At 38.6% G+C, this 22,625-nt stretch overlaps 2 protein-coding genes across 8 annotated transcripts in view; both read left to right on the forward strand.

The window, feature by feature from the left end:
* Positions 1 to 22,625, forward strand: part of FAM172A (family with sequence similarity 172 member A) — a 438,543-nt gene that overhangs the window by 295,578 nt on the left and 120,340 nt on the right. The gene's annotated exons all lie outside the window — the stretch shown is intronic.
* On the forward strand, positions 6,545 to 16,763 carry POU5F2 (POU domain class 5, transcription factor 2). The gene has a single exon (XM_058739291.1). It carries the CDS (start codon positions 12,769 to 12,771, stop codon positions 13,780 to 13,782), a length of 1,014 nt encoding a protein of 337 aa, XP_058595274.1. The 5' UTR covers positions 6,545 to 12,768; the 3' UTR covers positions 13,783 to 16,763.

Genomic DNA, 22,625 nt, shown 5'->3' on the forward strand with positions numbered 1-22,625 from the left:
ACTGAACTTACTGAATATTTGCTAAATATTTACTTCAGTTTACAGCTGAAAACATATCTTTAGGAAATGACATGAAAGAGTTGTATCTCTTCTTTGTTAGTGAATAATCACTTGCTTCTAAAGATAGCAATGAAAAATCAACAGTAATTGCTTCTAGATGTGGTGTCATTCAGAATGTGTAGACAAGTTGAGTTGTCTAATATGTTTTTAGACACAGCTCAAATTAATTAGGTAATTGAAAATCTATACTTGCCTTGTAAACAGAACTTAAAATTCAAGGCATATTCTCATCTATGATATTGTACCACTATTTGACTATGTGTACTGCTCAAGAACTGTAGCATTCCTCTTCCCATTCAAAGGATATACATTCTAATCCTTTTAAGTGATGTTTTCATTAACTAAATAGCACTTTTCAGGCAGTTTTTGTTCATTACTGTAGAATTGGCCTTGTAGCTGTTATTCATCAGTTAGTTTCCCTATTCATTGTTCTATGCTACCTTATAATTATTAGTTAATGTAAGGGATGAGTATTCTAAAAGTTGACCACCAGAAATTCTTGTGTTTTCAGTGAATCATTCATTATAATTAGCTAGCATCAGGAATTCTGGGGAAATAACTGATTAGAGAATCATTTAGAATAACCTATCTAAATATATGATATTTATGTAGATCACTAGTATTTTCCCTGATTATATATACTTAATCAGATCCAATATTTTCCTCTGCTTTTTATTCATTCAGTTTTCCAGTAATCACAGAGAATATAACTAGTTGCACTTCAAAAAATCTCACTTAAAAAAAAATTAAAAATAGCCACCATGTTTTTTACAGCTTTCTGAACCAATTTGCGAGAAATCCTTCAAAGAATTTGGCAGTAAAGGTGACAACTCTCCTTTTACTGAGCTAACTCTTCCTTTTAAAGATAAAAAAAAAAATTAAACTATTTTTGGAATGCTTTAGGATAAATAACCAAATAATATGAATTTGTATTTGTACTTGAAAATTATACATTATGAGTTAATTTGTAAGAGCGATTACATTTACTGTCCCGATAGCACTGTCTCATGGCTCTTAATGCTGTGTCCCTGATTGTTGGAAAAGTAAGTCAGTGCCAGTAGTACCTAAGACAGAAATGTTCACCCTTCTTACTGTATATTAAGTATTGCTCTCCCTTCCCATGGCTGTCTGTGCTTCACTTGTCCTCTGTTTCTCCTTCCCTCTGTCACTTCGGTCTGGGTCACTGCTCTTGATGGTTCCCTCTGTGTCTGTATTCTGACCTCTGACTCTCTGTCTCTCATCTGGCTTAGTCTCTGTCTGATTCTTTCCTTACAGGTTTTGGCTTCTGTGTCTCCCTGGCTTCAGTCCCCCCACCTAGAGTCTCTGTCTGCAGCCTGTGGCATCACATCTCCCCCAGCCCACTGTCTCTGCCCGCCCCTCCCTGCCTGACCTGTGTGGTTTGCCTGGGTCCACGGCCCGTCACTCCTCTTTGTGCACTTTGTGCCTCCCTCAAGCCACAAGGTCTCTGCCCTTAGCCACACATTCTGTGTCTGCTTCCATCTGCACCCACCCTGCCCGCTCTGTGTGTCTGGTCAGAGACGGACATCAAGTCACCAGTGACAAACCTGCTGACAAAATTACCCGGAACACAGAACTCTTCAGAAAAACTGTATTGCTTTCTAAAAGTGATCAGAAACATCTAAAATATAAATTCATTAGTACCAAGATGAAAATTCAAAGTGAATATTAGGTACCATAGGCAGGCCAGATATTTTCCGTGTATAAAATGCCAAGATGTTCTAAGTTAGTTATCAGTACTTTAAAAGAAGTCATAGTATTTTTTTAAGTTTTTGTTTCATCATATTTTTAAAAAGATAGCCCTTTTTTAGAGGAAAATAGTTCTATTTAATGATAAATTTTGAGAGATAATTTGATGAGTGAGTTCAGTTTTTAGGCACTAGAATTGATTTAACAGATACATGATGTCTAAATATTCCTTGAGAATTGGTATGGAATTTCTGTCCATATTGTTTATTAATATCCCTTCACTCATACGGATCTCACCCCCAAGTATTCAATATGTTATGCCAATAAATAAAGAAATTTTATGCCAGCTAGTGTATAGATATTTTGAAATTTTTTTTTTCAACGTTTTTTATTTATTTTTGGGACAGAGAGAGACAGAGCATGAACGGGGGAGGGGCAGAGAGAGAGGGAGACACAGAATCGGAAACAGGCTCCAGGCTCCGAGCCATCAGCCCAGAGCCTGACGCGGGGCTCGAACTCACGGACCGCGAGATCGTGACCTGGCTGAAGTCGGACGCTTAACCGACTGCGCCACCCAGGCGCCCCTTGTATAGATATTTTGAATAATCTCATGACACAATCCTTGACAGAATTCAGTTGTATTACATAACTTCTTAATTTCTAAAATACTTACAAGTTACTTGTTGAAAATTTGGGCAAAGAAACATAAACATCATTTTAAGCTTTGTATAGCAAAGATCTCTATAAATGAGACTCTTGTAAGAGACCTTAAATTAAAAATTGCTAATAATCGACTAAATTCAGTATTGGCTTAGAGATTCTTCTAGTTTTAGCAAATACTTGAGGTATGTTTGGAAAGCAAATACAAATTATTTCAGATTTTTACTTTTATTTCCTTTTAATAAATTGCCTTCAAAAAATTTTAGTGTTTCTTCCCATTTTAATTTATGTGGCAAAGTAGCCATACCTTTCCTGCTTAGTTTCCACAAAGAAAATGATTAAGCTTTGAAAAAGAGATGGTTGACTTAAGGCCACAAATACAAGTGATTAAATATAACCAATATTTGGGGCACCTGGGTGGCTCAGTCAGGTAAGCATCTGACTTCAGCTCAGGGCATGATCTCATGGTTCATGAGTTCGAGCCCCATGTTGGGCTGTGCGCTGACAACTCAGAACCCGGAGCCTGCTTTGGATTCTGTGTCTCCCTCTCTCTCTGCCCCTCCTCTGTGCTCTGTCTCCCTCTGTCTCTCAAAAATAAATAAACTTTAAAAAAAATTTAAAAAATAAACATAACCAATATTTGAGAAACATTAGTGAGAAATGGTGGGAAAGCTACTTGTGGAATTAGATGATATGCAGTTTGAATTTTATAGTGAAAGTACAGTCTTCTATAACCTTTGTAGTTCCAATTTTTGCAGCACCAATATGGAAGAACAGTCTCTCAGAGTTACTTCGTTTTGCTTTTCTTCAGAAATAACATCAAGCATATAAAATCAACATATGTGGCAAAGCCCAAATTTCAGAAAACCCAAATTTAGTTATTTTTACCAATTAATAATTTCTAATTAATTAGTTTCCCCTAAGATTAGAGCCTAACTTCCTATCTTTCCACAAACTTGAGTTATTCTTGGTTGTTTTGAGGCAAGAAACTAACTGTAAATATGTGTTCCTTAATTCCATAAAGATTTATTGAGCACTTAATATGTACTAGGCACTAGTCTAGTCTCTAACAGTGTAAAGATTGCTAGATGTACCTCTTGCCCCTCAAGGAGTTTGTGGTCTCCTAGCAAAAAGTCTTCTGTTTATTGCAAAGATTCTTTTTGTTCCTAAATAGAGAGTGTTATTGAAATATATGGAGTGGGGAGGAAAGTTAAGGACATATGGTAAACTCCTTCAGGACCCAAGAGTAATTCTTAGTTCCCTGACATCCTCCTTTATTGACTGGTACCCCACTGCCACGTAAGAGTTAGCGCATCTTCTGAAACTGTCCACCTTCCTTCAATGCTATTGTGAGACCCTGACTTTTTGCTTCAGATACCTGTTTCAAATGAATATATTACTTGTCATTTCAAACTCTTTAATGGTAGTAAGTCACCACTTATGAGTAAAAGCTTTGGATTTGTCATGACTGTGGGTAATTTGTATTCTCCCAAATATGTAGGAGAATTAATTGTATAACATGATCAGATGAAGATTTATAATCACACTGCCTATAAAATAGGGATAACACTAGTACCATCTCATCAGGTTATGGTCAGAATTAAGTGAAACCATCCATATAGGACTGTTAAAATTCCTGGCATATAGTTGAGGCTCAGTAAATGTAGTCATTCTTCACTTTGCATGGTCCCAAATACCCAAATTTCAGTTACCATACTTTAGTTAAATAACGCCAAATTCCCCCCCCATACACACACACACAAAAACAAGGTTCACATTTCAGTTACCCCAATGTATTAACTGTGAATAATTGCATTCAGTACAAATCTCTATGTAAATAACAGAAGCACATCGTGATCAGCAGCCAGTCACATCACTTCTTTCTAATTTTTCACTGGCCACTGCATATCTGTTATTCAGTTTATGCACAGATAGCACTATCTTCCACTTTATAAAAATAGATGGCCAAAAGAGACCTGGCCAACAAAGATGAAAGTGCAGCAAAGAAATGGAATGCAGGAAGTAAAACTGTAAAGTGTTTGTGACGAAAAAGATGAAGATGTCCCGGAGAGAGTGACGCTAGCAAAAAACACTCCACGTGAAGTGAATGCTCAGAGGTATTTCACGACATTGGAAGTGCGAAGGATAAAATGCTGGAAGCTGATCCAAACTTAAGAGTATGAAAATTAGCCAAGGCGTAGAAAAGATTTGCTTGAACTCTATCATAAGTTCTATGAGGAGAAGGCAACCACTGTTCAAACAACTTTGGTAAGTTTTTTACCAAGAAATAGAACATTTTCATTCTCAGTGTTTCTAATGTTTTAAATTCTTTTTAACATTTATTTATTTTTGAGAGAGCGAGACAGAGCACAAGTAGAGGAGGGGACACAGAATCCAAAGCAGGCTCCATCCTCTGCACTGTCAGCACAGAGCCTGATGCGGGGGCCCTAACTCACGTACCGCAAGATCATGACCTAAGCTGAGGTCAGACGCTTAACTGACTGAGCCACCCAGGTGCCTCTGTTTCTAATGTTTTAAATTACAGTGTACTAAATACAGTTGTTTTTACCATTTTTTTTTAATTCCCCTACTCGCTTTTTGCTGGCCACAGGTGGATTTTTATGTTTTGACAAAAAAAAAAAAAAATTTAAGGTCATGGAACAGCCATAGTTTTTCCCATTGATTGTCATGATAACTGTGCATGGTTTCAACTTACATGGTCATTTTTTATAGTCATTTTATACTGTGCAGAGCAAGGACTTCCTATAGTTATTATTATTAGAAATTGGTTTATCCAGCAAGTCAAGTTCTACAGTTTTAGAGAAATTGTTCAGTTTTTCTCAATATTGAGAATTAAAAAATTTGTCATTTCTCTCCTGCTTATATCTTTGTATTTTCTAGACTAAGTCCTGATTCCAGTCATGTCTTTTCACAGCGTTAACTCTTAGAGCCTCCCCATGCATCTTCTATTGAAATACAGTATTTATCCTCAGTTTGCCTGTTCTTTAGTATTCAACCTCATTTCTTCATTGTCCTTAATCTACTAAGATTACACACTGACGCTTTTCCCTTTCATTCTTCTTGCTAATGTCCTGTTCTTCCACACTCCCTGAAAGACGCTTGGTTCTTTAATAAATTGTTTTTCTTTCAGAATGACACCTGCCCTAGAACATATCCCTGTGAGAAACTTCTTTAAATTCATTGGTTTCTTCCTTATGTTTCATCTACATTCCTGTCAATCATAGAAGACAAATGTCTTTCTTGAATTTAAATTATTACAAGAAATTCTGTGTAAGCAAAATGTAAAATTCTAGCTGGAAGTTAACCAAGTTAACACTTGGAAATGATGCCATGATTGGCAACAAAATAAAAATTAAAAATAAATGCTGTGCATTTTCACTATATACCTTTTTATACTTCTGGAGCCATGTGAATGTAGAGTTGGACATTCCAAAAAACCGTTAAATTTTCATTAAATACATAATGATAATTGAAATCTTGCTTTCAGTTCTCCATTCACACATAGCTGCTTTGACATAATTGCTTCCTAGAGTTCTGAGGCTTTCAGAAGGTGAAACCTTCATCTGCCTGATGTTATGTGCACACACCTAGAATGGAGAACAGGCTACTGAGAGCTGCAGTGAACTCTAGAGAAATAAATGTGGGTTTGGGCATGAGTGTTCTGCTCAGAAGAAACGTTGATAGCCTAGTTGGTTCTCTTTAAGACCTTTGGAATCATAGTGAGGTGACTTTGAGGAGGATTCAGGTAATAACTTGACTTACTACCTCACTGTCTGAAACCAGGGACTTTGTTGGGTTTAAAATGCTAAAAGGAGTTTTTAATTTATATATTTAGATAGAGTTACTGTGTTGGAACTTAAAATTTTAAGTCTGGTACTACCTCTTTTCCGTGGTTGTTATTGCATTTCATGTTACTGAATGTAAGTGTTCATTTTTCCAGAAAAGATATAAGTGTCTCTGTTAGGTCTGCTTTAGCTCATAGTTTCCTAAGGAGATTCCAGGGAAATTCAGAGACTCCAAATATTGCGATGGTAATGGCACCAAGATCAATTACTTTGGAATTTCTTTAACAAAAAAAAAAAAAAATACAGTGCCTAAAAGAATTATCTCCTATAAACATCTCCTACTTCTCATTTACTTCTCTGAGGCCATGTCACCTCCTGAATTACTGGTTTCATTGGTCATAAGTTGTCATTTCTGTTAGGTATATTTTACTACTCAATATAATGGAATATTTTTCATTAAACAAGTTGTGTATCTCTTGCTCTACAGTGTAAGGAGAGTACAAATTTGAATGCAGAAGAACAGTGACTAGACTAATCAATGCAAGAACATCCTTAAAGCTTTTCTTGTGTAACAAGGGCAAACTCAGCTAAAAAGTTTGTTTAAATCCCACTTGATATAACAAGAACCTTTACACTTTATCTATCTGTGACTATCTGTGAATATACCTGACTCATCACCAGAGTGCCTTTCAACTCAGCCCTGCTCAGCTCAGTTGCTCTTCCTGCCTTATATAGATAGACATTTAAAATTCTTTGAGGCTTCTGGTGAAGGCTGTAGAGTTTTTATATTTAATATTATTTTATAGCACAGGAAGTTCATAGTTCATGAACACTGCAGCTCTACAAAATATAATGGAAGGATTTTTCCCCATATACGCAAAACCACTTTGTAGCCTCTGGCTATGTGGTTGTTTTACATCTGTGTCATGAACTTTTACTTCTAAGCAGCAATTATATCACAGCAGAGTCATTTTTTTTTAATAACAAAAAGAAGTAACAACAACGAAAAAAAAGCCCTTCATAATCTGAATCTGAAAGTAAGATAATGAAGAGATTCTATGTCGGTAGTCCTACTACATTCTAGTTTTTCTCTACATATTTTATGAGTAAAGCGTTTGGCAATACTGTTATTCATCAGTAGCTGTCCTTTCGCCCTGTTCTTGTCTTCTACTCTCTCCTGTGCCGAACAGTGCTATTAATCTATTTTACACATTTATTTCTTTTTTAACATTTTTATTTTTTAACGTTTATTTATTTTTGAGAGACAGAGAGAGAGTACAAGCAGGGGAGGGGCAGAGAGAGAGAGAGAGAGAGAGAGAGAGAATCCAAAGCAAACTCCAGGCTCTGAGCTGTCAGCACAGAGCCTAATGCGGGGCTCCCACAAACGGTGAAATCATGACCTGAGCCAGACGCAAAATTGACTAAGCCACTCAGGTGCCTCACAACTTCAGTATTATTCTGTGCACTTTACCTGCAGGTACACTTATGTCTTAATTGCTTAATTTGTCTTTGATGCCTCACTTTGTCTTAATGCACTTTTTTACTTAAAAATCCACACAAAGGTTTAACGGTTTAATCATTTCCATGTATTTTGAGGTAGTTTTCAATGAACTAAATTGTTGTAATGTGTGGTGTTGACTCTCACTGGAAGTTGCGAGGCATATTTCCTTACTATCCTCAGTTGCCACAGTTTTCCTGGATGCCTGACTTTACTTCCTAGACCCAGAGAGAAACAAACCTCCAAGTGCCTGGATCTTGTCTCCTACCTTTGCCTTTTGTCCTGCTCCTTGACTAATGTGGTTCTTGGGGACCTACACCTGCCCTTCAGGTGAACAGTACCTTTACACCCTGATGCATGGTCAGTGCTAGGTTATTAGGAAACCTGCCGAGTGGAGGAAACTCTGAAAATAGCACCATCCAATCTGCCTTACCCTCTCTGCCTGATTTGTTCATCATTCTTAGTTCTCCCAGTCTACTCTGTTGATTTAATTACATTCAAAATGTTTGTTTTGTTTTGGTTTTGTTCCTCTGCTAGAGAAATGACGTTTCTCATATATTCTTGAACAAAGCCCTCTCCTCTGTCTGGAGCATGAGCAGCTTTGGGAGAGGTGTTATTTGGAGAGATGAGGAAGCGAAGATCACCTTCCTAGCCAATAAGATAACTGATCAACAGGATAGTGTGAGTGAAAGCCGGATCTCCTTCACATCCAGGTGTCTATGCACATACCATACTGAGAACACTGTGGATAGCTCATGCATTAGCACATGCTTTGGCCCATAAGTACAAAAAGAATGGTGTCTATAATGTCCATAGGAGATATCATATCTCCTAGGTGGGGAGGTAAGACATGAAACTCCAGCTAACTTTTAAGGCTGCCGATTTATCTAAGTGGAAATGCAGTAAGTTTGGGGCCAAGGGAGACCACTGTGGTCCCCAGTGTATGGGCAAAACTTCCCAAAGGGATGAAACTTGAAGCAAGCCCTATAAGAATGTTTATTATTAACTTTGCCTCCACAATTTCCTGCTTCTTACCATTAGTGGATCTTGGCAGCCAGTTTTGCTGTCTTAGAATAGAGAATACTTACGGAGAGCCTAATAATACAAATCCTGGTGCTTTGTGCATTTCTGCTTAAAAACCAACTTCTCTTAACTCCCAAGATCCTAATAATAGAAAATGGTTAACTTCTCTTTGAGCAAATGTAGCTGTCCTGTTCTCCTGACAGTTTTTCTTCTTCCCCATTTAGATTATAAATACACAGGAGCCTGGGACCATGTGTTTCTTATCCTTACTTTGTAATTCCCTATGGATAAGACTGGCCCGCTTCGTACATTGTAATCTAATCACTCACTAAGAGGTCTCTGTATTTGTTGAAGGTGATGGATTAGCCTTTCAAGCGCCCCAGCCCAAGCATTGCTGGTTGTCTTGGGCATACCCATCACCTGCCTTCTTCTGATCTCTGTTTTCTCTTCCAACCAAATATGCTCCTGTTTGTTATTTTTTTCCCCCTGATCACTCCATTTCCTAGCATATTAAATATACTTTTCTGGAGATGTCAAGACTTCCCTTAAGAATATGGGCTTTTATTTGTGGTGGCCCACATGCATTAACGGGAGATAGGCATGTTGGCTGATGAAATCTGCCCACGTACAGAGAAAGCCTTAATTGAAAGCACCCAAGTTAATTTTAAAACCCATCAAGTTAATATAGCTTTACTTTTTCATTTAGGAAATGTTTTTAGCTACTATGTTTTCACTCATTTAATATAATCTTTCCTCAAATTTACTTGAATTCACTTTTTTTTCCAATTCACTAAAAATATTTTTCTCCAGCTATTGTTTTTAGACAACTAATGAACCTTTTCTCTGTGGTTCTCTCCTGCAAATGGGCTGGTTTCAATATGTGGGTTTTAATTTATATAATTGCTCTCTCTTATTCTTCTTTGTGATCCACTTTCCATTCTGTTTAGCAGACACTGGTGGCTTTGTAATTTTGAAAAAGGAATAGCATGCGTGTATACCTGGAAAGATAACAGCAAAATTATTCTTAAGTGAAATGTTGTATCTTGTAAACTATTTTTGGTACACTGTCATCTTGAAACCTAACTTAAAGCAAATATGGATGTCTTCTCATCATTAATGCTACACCGATTCATTTCTTTAACATTAAAGAGGTATTGATTAGCTTCCTCCTCTGTGCCAGACACATTTTCAGGTGGTGAGGATCTAGCATTGAACTAGACAGACAAGGACCTTGCTCTTTACCAGCATACATTCTAGCCGAGGCTACAGTTGAGATGCAGACAACAATCACGTACAAAGATGGCAGTTGACTTCCCAACTCTTTTTCCCTTTACCATTGCTTCAAGGTCACATCTATGACCTTGTTACCTGTAGTGTTGTGTTAAATTTAGTCTCACGGTACTACTACCCCCAATCTCGTGTTTAAGGGCCTTGTTCTAGTACAAGAGAGAAAGAATAGAGATGCTCCTGAGAGGGTCAAGTTTCTTGTTGTTACTCTGGAACTAAATGTGCTTTACTCTCAGAATTGTAAAGGTGAGAATTCATTCACTCATTCAGCAAACACTTATTAAACAGTGTATCAGTCAGGGTTCTATTATGTTCCAGGCTTTTATAACACCTACATGCCCTTAAGTACCTCACACTCTAGATGGAGGGTGAGAGACATAAAATAAAAATTACTGATAAATGTTATAATAAAAACATATATCAAATAAGGGGAGCACTACAAAAGCAGGAACTAACTCTACACGGGAGTAGGTTTCACCATCAGGTCACTTCTAAACTGCATCTTAAATTTTTTTTAATGTTTTATTTTTTGAGAGACAAAGAGAGACACAGCATGGGCAGGGGAGGGGCAGAGAAAGAGGAGACACAGAATCCAAAGCAGGCTCCAGGCTCTGAGCTGTCAGCATGGAGCCTGATGCAGGGCTCAAACCCACAAGCACGAGATCATGACTTGAGCCGAAGTTGGACGCTCAACCAACTGAGCCACCCAGGCACCCCACTTCTAAACTACATCTTAAAGGTGGCTGGAAATAGAGCATGCTTCATTTATTCAGGGAATGTTTACTGAGCACCTTCTATGAACGAGGCACAGTTGTAGGCACCATAGACACTGCAGTGAACTGGACAAAGTCCCTGTTCTCTTTGCAGCAGAGAAACCTACAATAAGCATATGACAAATAATTATATATTAGGTAGTGATGCCTATTAATACCACAAAACAAAGCTTTAATAAGGGGAACAGAGAGTGATAACGGTTACTATTTTAGATAGGCTAGTCAGAGAAGGCCTCTAATGAGATGACATTTGAGCAGAATCCTGAATGAATGAGACCAAAAAGCAAAGGGAAGCCATTTCAGACAGAAGGGCCAGCATGAATAAAGGTTTAATAGTCGTGAAAAGTGTAACATCTTTAGTGCAAAGTGAGATATTCTCACTGAGCAAGATGGAATGCAAGCAGGGAGAGTGTGGTAGATGAGGCTGGGAAAGAAGGAAGAGGGGGAGGGAGGAAGAAATGGGAAAGGTCAAGAACAGTTTCTGGGTCTAAGCTTGGGTTACTGAGTGGGTGATAAAGCCATTAACCAACTCAGGGACCCCTGGAGGAGAGGCAGTTTTAGGAATGCAAATAATGAATTTGATTTGGGGCAGTGGGAAATACAGAATTGGATATTAGGAGTCAGGACTAAAATACAAATTTGGCTCTTACCAGCATGTCATGGAAATTTAAAAAGAAGGAGCAAGAAGAGTAGTCAGCCTTGTCAGATACTGCAGAGAATTTTAATAGGATGAGAATTTTTAAAAGGCCATCAGATTTGACATTTGGAAGGTTGGCAATAACTTCAAGAAGGCCAATTTCAGTAGATGTCGATAGGGCAAAGCCACATCATGGTTCAGTTAGAAAGTGAAAGGGTAAGAGGCTGGGATTGTCCAGCCAAGGTGACTGTCTTCTCCCTTCCCAAAGCTCTTCCTTGGAAGCTTTGAACCTGAGGTCAGATCTTCTCCCACTCCTTCCTTAACTTTCTTCACATAAAGCCTAGTACTGGATGCTTGAGATGGGGACATGATGGAGGGACAAATATTCTCAGATCCTTGGGTCTCTGATGGGAAAGGGGCCAGGGATAGGGGAGCCTGATGTTGGTGAAGCAGGTATTAAAGGGAGCATCTTCAGTGGGAACAGCAGGTCGGGCCTGTTCTGAGACCTGTCTCCAGAGGGGGAGAAAGATGAAACATGTAAGTCTCTGTTGTATGTGGAAACTGGACCAGGAAGCTGAGGTAGGCTGCAGAGCAAAGGCTCTGGGGGGCTGGTGGGGGGAAACATGAAAAATTAGTCAAGAAACTCAGCCCCGGTGAGAGAGTACAATGACAAAGCGTGAGGGCTGGGAGTGGAAGCTGACAGTTAACTGATAGACACTAGAAGAAATTTAGGGAGGAATGCTTAGGTTTCTTAGAGCACAGGAACTAAAGATGTGCAGGGGAGGCTATTGGCAGTGCTTGTGACCACAATGATAGCAGTGAGGGGATGGTTAATGAATTTAGGAATGGTCCCAGAAATACCTGGTATATAGATGTTCAACAAATATTTGTAAGCCAAAAGGGGTCGTTCCTCAACAGATAATGTGGAGGAAAAGGATTCGATACTGGAGTTCTGAAGAGCTGTTAGAAAATGCCTAGGTTCCCTTCAGGGAGAGGATGGAGGCAGTGACTGAGATCCCAGACCTCTTAAAAGTACAAAGCCAGAGAGAGAGAGACCTATACCATGGAGGGAGTTAGAAGCATAGACCAGAAGCATAGACCAGACTCGTTTAATCCTGCAGACCCAAGGGATTACCGGTAGGTCTACTAGATTTCCTCACCCCTGCGCAAATACACCCCTGGCCTCAGTTTCTCTCACCTGCACCTCCATCTCTTCCCACTAGGGGGCGGTGCTCGAGGGCAAGGCTGGCGGCTGTTCCGAAGCCTCGAGGACCATCAGTTCCTACCAGACTCCCTGCTCCGGTGCCGTCTTACCCCATGGCGGGACCCAGGCCCTCATACGTCTCCCCACTGCCAGGCAGTGGTAGGGGCGGGCCCAGAGGACCGGTGCCGGTGCGGGTTGACACTCCGGTCTGGTTGACCGCCCAGGCGGCTCCGAGCATGCTGATGGTCCAGCCGGGAATCCAGCAGGGGGTCAGCCCAGGCCCTGAGGTGTGGGAGATGCCCCTGGGTCCCCTGCCATACAAATTCCGGGGCGGGATGGCACCCTGCACGCCCGGGGTCGGAGCTGGCAAGGTGGGAGCCTGGTTCCCGAGCCCCTCAGAGGGCACCTTCCCCAGGCCCTACATCATCCTGCAGTGCATCCCAAGGTTGGCACTGCCAGAGGACGTCTCAGCCATAGAGAAAGAGATGGAGCAGCTGGCCAAGGAGCTGAGGCGAAAGAGAATGGCCCTGGGGTACTCACAGGCCGACGTGGCGTTCGCCGTGGGGGCTCTCTTTGGAAAGGTTCTTAGCCAGACAACCGTCTGCCGCTTTGAGGCCCAGCAGCTCAGCATCGCCAACATGTGGAAGTTGGGACTGCTGATGAAAATGTGGCTGGAGGAAGTGGACACCAAGAACTTTATGGGTGTATGCAAAATAGAGATGATCCTGCAGCAGGCTCGGAAGCGAAGACAGGAAAGCAGGGAGCGACGCATAGTAAACTATCTGGAGAAACTCTTCTTGCAGTGCCCGAAGCCCACACCCCAGCAAATCAGCCGCATCGCCGGGCAGCTCCGGCTACAGAAGGAACTGGTCCGAGTTTGGTTCTATAATCGGAACAAGATGGGTGGTCAGCCAACCATTGATTTCTCCCCACAGGAGGATGTGGGGGCAGGGGGGTGGCCTCCTTTCCCAGGGGGGCCAGTATGCTTTCCTCTGGCATCAGGGCCCCATTTTGGTTCCCCCTGCTATGAAGAGCCGTATTTTATACACTTCACCCCTTACCCTGTGGAGGGGACCCACCTCTCTGCCCCAGCCACCCCTCTTGGCTACTCCAGGCTTTCAAACTGAGGGGCCCGCCCTTCTGGGCAGAGCTGAACTGGGGAAATGGGTGATGCCTGAGGTTCATTTCAGGGCTGTTAACATTAAGAGCTCCATTAACTGTCTAAAGAGGTTAATACTTAAGGGATGGTTTGGGAGTTTAGGAAATTCAGGGGAGGGAAGTTGAAGTTTATTATTCCAGTGTTTTTACCTAGCATTGACTTTAAGGTACATTACATATATGGTTTAGGATATTTTGTTTCTCTCTCTCTCTGTTATTAATTGAAAATTACTTGTGTCTGTTATTCCTTGTGATTATCAGTAAACATAGGATTTTTTTCCTTATAAACACACCATTGGGTGAAAAATTCAAACACAGAAGATTATTTCAGTATACCTTTTTTTTTTTTTAATCAAAACCAAGCAGAACTTTATGTAAAAATAAACATAGAGTCCAAGATAATAGTAACCTCTGGGGGAAGGTTTGAGGGGTACAGAAAGAGTACACAAAACCTACCCAAGGGACCATGCTGAAATACAAGTGTTTTCTTGTGCTCCTCCCTTTCTTGAAAGATGCTTTTTTTTTTTCCTGCTAATTCACCTTTTCATTTAGAGTGCTCAGTTTCAGGTGGAGGTCTCAATCCAGATCTCCACCTTATGGAATCCCACTGGTTTATCCACAGTCCTGCCCAGGTCATTGTGTTTGGAACCCCTTTCTTACTGAGGTTGGCAAGGTGGACAACACTTGCTCAGCCTCGGCTCCAGCTTACTTCTCTGGTTCTCAGCACCATTTGGTTTATTACCTGGCTGTTTTCCTTACTTTCTTTTGAACTCAGATATGCATCTTAGAGAATATCTGTGATGGTTGAGTCAACATTCCCTGGTTTTTGTGATGGTATATCTTATACCACTTTTCCAATCTCTCCTACGAAATTGGTCTTTTCTAGTTTTCTCCTTCTACATTGGTAAATTTTGATCATCATATACTAAACAGATATACCTGCATGTGATATTTATTGCTTTCTGATTCCATCACTAAATATTATATATGAGTTTGTCTTCTTAATTACTAATCTGTCAGTTTTTTCTTTCTCCTTTTTTTCCCCTTAATCAGCTCTTACAAAATATTTATCTATAGGTATTTTCAAAGAACAAGTATTTGTAAAAATGTTTATCTTATTTACTGCTGTTTTTATTTTATTTTATAATTAATTAACTTTTAGCTTTTATTTCTATTAATTGCTTTTTTCTAGTTTTCTCTGATTTCTCCCGATGTATATTTTTCTCTTGTCAGTGTTTGAAGACAAAACACTGATGATACATAGAGGTTTGTGAAGATAGAGACAAACTTTAGATTCAACAGATGACTAATCACTTATTCTTGGACTCTCCCAGTAAAAGTCACAGAGCACCAGTCTCATTTCTTCCTTTTCCCAGACAGCCCTTCTGGACAACCTTGAAAGGGAGATGTTTCTGCAGAGGGCCAGGTAGTATTTAATGCTGGGATGAACAACAGTGGTTGTGTCAACATTCAGCTCCTAAAAGATATGAGGAGGCTCTCTCTCACCCAGGCTGCTTCTTGAATTCTGTAGCCCCTGCATATTTGGAGAATTGGTAATGGGCTTTTGATCTCGGGAACAGCTCCAAGGACCTGCCTCAGCACCTGCACAGCTGCATCTTGCACACAGCTGCTGCACCTCTGGTTAGGCAAGCACCACGTTGTGTCATTGATCAGCCTTCACATAACTTAAAATGCGATTTTTCCATCACTGGTCCTCTTGACTTGACTATGTAAAGAGAAAAGGCTGGACCTTAGGGAAACTTTGATCTTTAAAGCATTTCAGGTTTTTCAAAGATTTAAGATTATGGGTAGAAACCTTAATAATAAAACCCCCCAAAACTGAGAATTGAATTGCCCTTAGAATTGGGAGAAAACCAACAATGTGGTGTCAGTGCTGAACAGTATCAAATATACAGAGATCAAAGTAACATAAAATCAAGTCAGATATACCATGTCGCTAGCAAAGGTGTCAGTGATACTAGAGTGAAAACATTTTCAGTGGAATGGTTGGCAGAGGCAAAAGTCAAACAGTAGTCCAGAGTCTCCGTATTTACCAAATTTCCCCTAATGTCAATTAAAAACACGAATTCCAGCCACTCAATAAGATCTTCACCATCATTCCGAAATATTTCTTTTATCAAATGTTTCCTTTATCTCATGTTTTCTTTAGACAAGGCAAGTATTCTTAACCTGAAGACGTCGAACCCCTTTACAGTACAGGCAGAATAGTGTGTTTGTACATGTGTGCATCTTTAAAGATGGTGATGATAGCTTTTATCACATTCTCAAAGGAGATGTAGCTCTTTGTAGATCTACGGTTTCAGAATTTTAGAAATACATTCCCTTTGGCCACCTTACTCTCAAGAGTTTTCCCTTGACCCAATACCAGTCTAACAGGTAATTCCTGGTTTTCTTTGAATCTGTATATTCTGGATATCTCTAGCTCAGCGTAGAATAGAGGACCTGAACCACTTCTTACATAAGTCTTTCAAATTCAACCAAATACTCTATTAATTATTGCCTTTATTGTTCTTATACTTTCAGCAGTCTTTGACACTTTAATGAGTTTCCTATCATAAAGAACAATTTCTCTTGTTCCTAGAATCTTTCCTATCTATTGTCTAAGAAAACTTGAAGTGTTAAGATATGCTCCCTTATTCCAAAAAATTATTCTTGAAATATCATCTAAATGTTTTCTATAATTTCATATTTTTCAAGTATATATACTATACATCTTTGCCTGTTATACTAAAACTACATCAGGAGATTTATTTTTCATTGTAGCCACTTCTGTTTATAGCTTTCTTCTAGAAATCGTCTTGCTTACTAAACAGTATTCGTTTCCTTGGCAGAATCTATTTTTTTTTTAGGGTACAAAATTGTATTATCTATGTAAAACAATGTTTTGAAAGTGAAAACTACAATGCCCTCCAATAAAATCCTAGTGGAATATGAGAGTATTTCTTGACAAGGTGGTTGTAAATGGAAAGAATAAAACTTAGGAAAATAAAATTTTGAAGAAGAGAGTCAGGGTGTCCTTGTCCTACCAAATATTATGAAACTACAATAAACAGTATGGTGGTGGTTACAGACAAAACTAACAAACAATTATTTGACTATTCCATTTTGTGGGAGTGTGAATTGAGGCAACCTTCATGAAAGGCTATTGGATAATTCATATGGAAAGTTTTAAAATGTGATTTTTCTTTGGACAATCATTTCAACTTTAATGAATTTTTATAAGAAAAAATTGTATGTGCGTGCAAAAATTTAATGATGAGGGTGGTCATTAAAGCATTTTTTTTAACACCAAAAAGTTAGAAACACCCTAAATGTTCAACAAAGGCTAAGTAAATCAAAAGGACCACCATATATGGTAAAAATTGTATTATAGAGTTACAGTTTTCACAAAATTCAGAATAGATTGTTGAGTGAGGCAAAACAGTTTATTAAGCTTTATGATACTTTTTATTTTTTAAGGAAAAGGTGTGTTACATATAGAAATATATACATTAACTATCGTTGGTGATTTTATAAAATTGTTCTGCTATATGTATTATACATAAAAATATTTAAGAAACATTTCTAAAGGAAGGTGCTAGGAAATCTAGGGTTCCTAAAAGTATTCATTCTTCCAGTCTTTTTTTATCTATAAAATGGTAATTTTTAATTAAGGCAATTTTATTTCAAAATATTAAATTTGGCCTTTTCATTTTTAGTCAGATCTGTAGTTTCTTTAAAAAGAAAGGCAGTTCTCTAAACGGAGGAGTATTGGGATATATCAGAGACACATTGCTAAAAATTAGTTTTTTCCTTTAAATCAGATGCCCATTAATGTTAAAGAGCTGTAGTATAGCTTAGTGAGTGAAGACACCTGCCATATGTCTGTTTTCCTGCACAACATGGTAATTTACAATTACAATCAGTGTGTTTATATACCTCAGTGGTGTTAACCCATATTTAGAATATAATATAAGCCCAAATCATCTTCATGTTTCTGAATGTTTACTTTTCAATTTTAAAAACCATTTCAAAGTATCAAAATCCTGTTTTTATCACAGTAGAATCCTCCTTGCTTGTCGTATTTGAAGAAACCAAATGAATATAAATAAGATCCATAGACTTCTAGGTTTGAAGGCAGGGTCAGTTCCAGTGATTACAGCCCCAGCCAGGTGAAAGCTGAACTGTCATGAAATGAATCTACCCCTATACCCAGTAAAATCCTTAATGCAAAGCATTAGCATAATCACAGTTACACCAGTGAATAGAAACGTTACCAGACCATCTTGAAGAGACTGTGTTGTTTACCGGGGCTATCTTCAGAAAACAGTGCAGCACATCAGTGTGTTGGGCTGCTGCCCTGCCACCTCACTTTTAGCTCGGAACCCTGCTGTGAATTCTGCTACAGACAAAATTAGCTACTTTGGCATTGAACTTGGGCTTTTTAGACTTTCATCCCCCAGTTTCCAACAAAATGATGAAGTACCAACCAACTTCACTTATTACTGTTGACTCTGCTACTGACTGCCTGCCAAAGACTAGGGTTGGAAAAGGAAGAATTGAGGCCTTCCTGAGAATTCACTACATTTTGGATTCAATATTCGTTTCTAAAACTGTACAACCTGTTATATCTCTTCTTTTTCTCCAAAAGAGTAACTGCATTGTTTAATAATTAGTCTTCTTCTTCCCCCCAGGATGTATGGTGTAGAACTCCTTTTAGTTGTTGGTGCAATGGCCAGGGCAGTGTATAAGATGCTTTAAGTTGATTTATTATCTTAAAATGGATGATTATGTTCCTAGAACAGCTGTAAAACTTTGACTATTATTGACTGAGTAGTGGGCAAATCTTAATATATACCTTTTTGTTAAAGGAGAGTTTGGTTCAGTATACCATGTCTTAGTTTGCCAGGGCTGCCGTAACAAGTACTCCAGCTTGGGGAGCTTAAAGAACAGAAATTTATTTTTTCACGGTTTGGAGTCTAGAAGGCTGTGATCAAGATGTGAGCAAGGTTGGTTCCTTCTGAGGGCTATGAGAGAAGGATCTATATCAGGCTTGTAGATGCCCGCCTTCACCCTGTGTCTTCACATTATCTTCCTTGTGTAGCTACCTGTGTCCCAATTTCCTCCTCTTATAAAGACTCCAATCATTGGATTATGCACTTGGATTATGCATTGGGTTAAGACCTCATTTTAACTTAATTATCTCGGTAAATATCTCCAAATAAAGTCTAGGGTACTGGGAGTTAGGACTTCAAGGTATGAATGTTTGTGGGGAAACAATTCAGCTCATAGCACCAGCCCAATTAAAATTTCAACTAGATTTAATTATTTGCTTCTGTATTCATTCAGCAAATATTAATTGAATGCCCTATATAACAAGTAGTGTCCTAGGTGCTAAGATGCAATGGTGACCAAAAATAGGCCCATCGTAACCCTCAAGGAGCTTAAAGTATGGTTAGGCTTGGACTTAAGCAAATAAACATGTGATTGCAACTTGTAATAAATAGCATGGGGTTATCAGATATTGGGGGAAGGTCTTCATTTAGATTTTATTTATAGTCTTTTTATAATATATATTGTCTCTGATAACACCAGTGTTAACAAATATTCTAAACCAGAGGGACCTACCTGCAGTGGGAGTGTGGACCTATAACCCAAGCCATAGTTAGGGACACAGGCATTCCCAGATTAAAATCCCAGCTCAGTAACCTACAGTCTCTAAGTGAGTTATTTCTTTCAGCTCCTTTTTCTCATGTGTAAAATATGTCTAGCAATCCACAGGGTGAGAGATTTGATAAAAGCATAAAATAGGGTAATATAGAAAGAACCCCCTAGGACTTCCCTTTAATACAGTAGGCACTCAATAATTTTTCCCTCCATTGTGTTTCCACTCTACTTGTCTGTGCTTTATTTATAGCTCATAAGTCATTCCTTTGCATCCCTAGGAACTTTCACATAGTGGGTGCTCAACAATTAATAGCCAAAAGTGAATAAATGAGAAAACAGAAAAAGTAGAAACAGTAGTCTCAGTTGCCAGAAACCTTACTATCTGATATTAGGAAACAACTTTCAAAATTGTAGTAACTGGAAAATAGTCATAAAGTCCATTTCCTCAGTTCTCAAATGACAACTAGGTAAAGGAACAGATGATAGTTTTGACTTGAAGGGTATAGATGAAGGCTTTTTGAAAACCCATACAGTGTTAAGTCACTGAAAGGAATGGTCTCTGAACTCGTTTCTAGCCTGTAATAATTGTATGAATCTCCACAAATAAGAACAAAACAATGCACCACAGACTGAATATGGGAGCTAGGAGGAGACAGACTCTAGGAATGGACCGAATAGGGTGACACTGATCTTCCTACTATGATTCCCATTTAACCTCTCTATTCTGATATACTGTGGCTCTTCCAAATGTAGCCCAATCCTGCCTTTATACATACTATAAAATGTTCACACCCTCTAGCTTTTTGGTTCAAAACCTACTGTATTCATTTGCTAGGGCTGCCGTAACAAAGCACCACAAACTGGGTGGCTTAAAGAACAGAAATGTATTGTCTCACAGTTCTAAAGATCCAAAGTCCAAGATGAGGGTGGGGGCAGGATTGGTTCTTTCTGAGGGCTGTGAGAGAAAATCTGTTTCAGACCTCTCTCCTCAGCTTGTATGTGGCCATCTTCTGTTTCTTGTCTCTTCATAACATCTTCCCTCTGTGCATGTCTCTGTGTCCAATTTTCCTGTTTTTATAAGGACACCAGTCAGATGGGATTAGGGCCCACCCTAATAATGTCATTTAATTTAATCACCTCTGTAAAGGCCCTGTCTTCAAATAAGGTCACATTCCGAGATACTGGGGTTAAGACTTCAAAATACACATTTCAACAGGACACAATTCAACCCATAACACCCACCATTCCTGATATAGAGAAAATGTAAGTGTGAGATGTGGGGGAGGTAGAGGAAGGCAAAGAGACTTGTTTATTTTTTTCTACAAAAGAGTTAAATAAGAGGTGGCGTGATAGAAAGGAAAGAACATTACCCATAGAGTCAAACTGCTTCGGATCTGCATCCTGTCTCCAGGCCATTCACATAGACAGATCACCACTCTAAGGGAACATTTCAGAAAAATAACATTTCTTCCATCCCAACCAATAACTTTATGGGCTAAAGAATTACAGTAGCTATTTACTTGTATCTGTTTTGGGAACAGAACAATTGAAATCTCCTCAGTGAGTTTGAGCAATATTATCTTAGGAAGAAAATTTTGGATATTTTCTGTTCCAGTGCTGGTTGGGTTGCAAGAAAGGAAAAGAAAGAAAGAGAGACAGAGAGGGAGAGAAAGAGAAAAGAAAAGAAAAGAAAAGAAAAGAAAAGAAAAGAAAAGAAAAGAAGAGAAAAGAAAAGAAAAGAAAAGAAAAGAAAAGAAAAGAAAAGAAAAAAAAGAAAGGAAACAAGAAGGGAGGAAGGGAAGAAAGAGAGAAGGGAGAGAGGAGGGAGGGAGGGAGGGAGGAAGGAAGGAAGAGAAAATTTTGGATATTTTGATAAAGATGATTCTCACTCTCTCCAGAAAAATTGATATGTGAACCTACTGAGAAAGCCCTGTCACTTTCCACTAAGCATTGCCAGCCACTAATTTCATCAAGCTAATGTAACAGGACAGTCAAGTGACTTGCCTTTAATTTGTTATGATTGTGTTATATTGATGAAAAGCAGAGCTAAAACAGCTGATAGCAAGTGTTTAGACACTGATTGTTTTAAGACTACTGCTAAATCTAAGTAGACACCGAGTAAGTTTTCTCAGTACAGGAAGTGTAAATCATTCTTTCTGTAATAGTAACTCATTAAGTACATGCAAATACTGTAGATTATTACCTCATTTCACACATATTTTTATTGCTCTTGTCTGTCTGTAAATATGTATTACCTTTGAGATTTAAACTAAAGAGAAGTGGGAAAAGACTTACCATACAGGAATTTATTGTGTTCTTTTCTCTCCTGAAGAAGCAATCACACCAACACCATAGGTAGAAAAGAACATTTTGCTGTTTCTGTGTCACATCATTAAAGTAGTTAATCTAAAGCCATAAATTTTTGTCTTCTGGGCCAAGAAATTTTAAGCAAAATACTAACAGAAATGTTATGGTTTTAAATGAGAAGTGAAAGAATCTTTATCCTTTTTATTTGAGTTTCCAGAAATGGCACCCTCCATAAAAAATTATATCATTTTTATTTTTAAACTGAGTCTCTTGCATTAGTCAGTAAACAATTTATTTGGTGAACATTCTCTGTGCACATATATACACCATGTGAACATTTAGGAAACAGAAGGTACTTGAATTTGTGAGATTTAAATATTTTCTCACAGTTGATCCAGTGATACTGCCTATCTGTGGTTGAAATAAAACCACATATAAATGAAATACCACTTTCTACTAAAAAGCTAGTATAGATTTTCTATCATTGTTTTAATGAGGACAGTAATGATTCCATGTATTCAGTGGAATATCTCATAAATCGTTAGCATGTTTATCTCCATGTACATTCTAAGATTCACCCATAAAACTCCACCTGCCCCAATCACAAATACACATGTATAATTACATGATCTGACTACATGTATTTTTATATTCTTGCAAATATTATTAAATTTATAGAGCGATGATTTCATTTCTCACTGTTCTGAAAACATGTGCACATATATACTGATATTCATATAAATACAGTATATGAAATATGAGCTACATAGATCAAAAGTAATGCACCATAACAAGGCAAGCGAAAGGCGAACACTGAGGATGGCAGCTGTTCACCATC

This window comes from Neofelis nebulosa, chromosome 1, assembly GCF_028018385.1.
Source record: "Neofelis nebulosa isolate mNeoNeb1 chromosome 1, mNeoNeb1.pri, whole genome shotgun sequence".
Classification (NCBI taxonomy): Eukaryota; Metazoa; Chordata; class Mammalia; order Carnivora; family Felidae; genus Neofelis; species Neofelis nebulosa.

What these genes read in the sequence shown, in the direction of transcription:
- POU5F2 (XM_058739291.1), top strand. Translation starts at nt 12,769, where the DNA reads ATGGCGGGACCCAGGCCCTCATACGTCTCCCCACTGCCAGGCAGTGGT.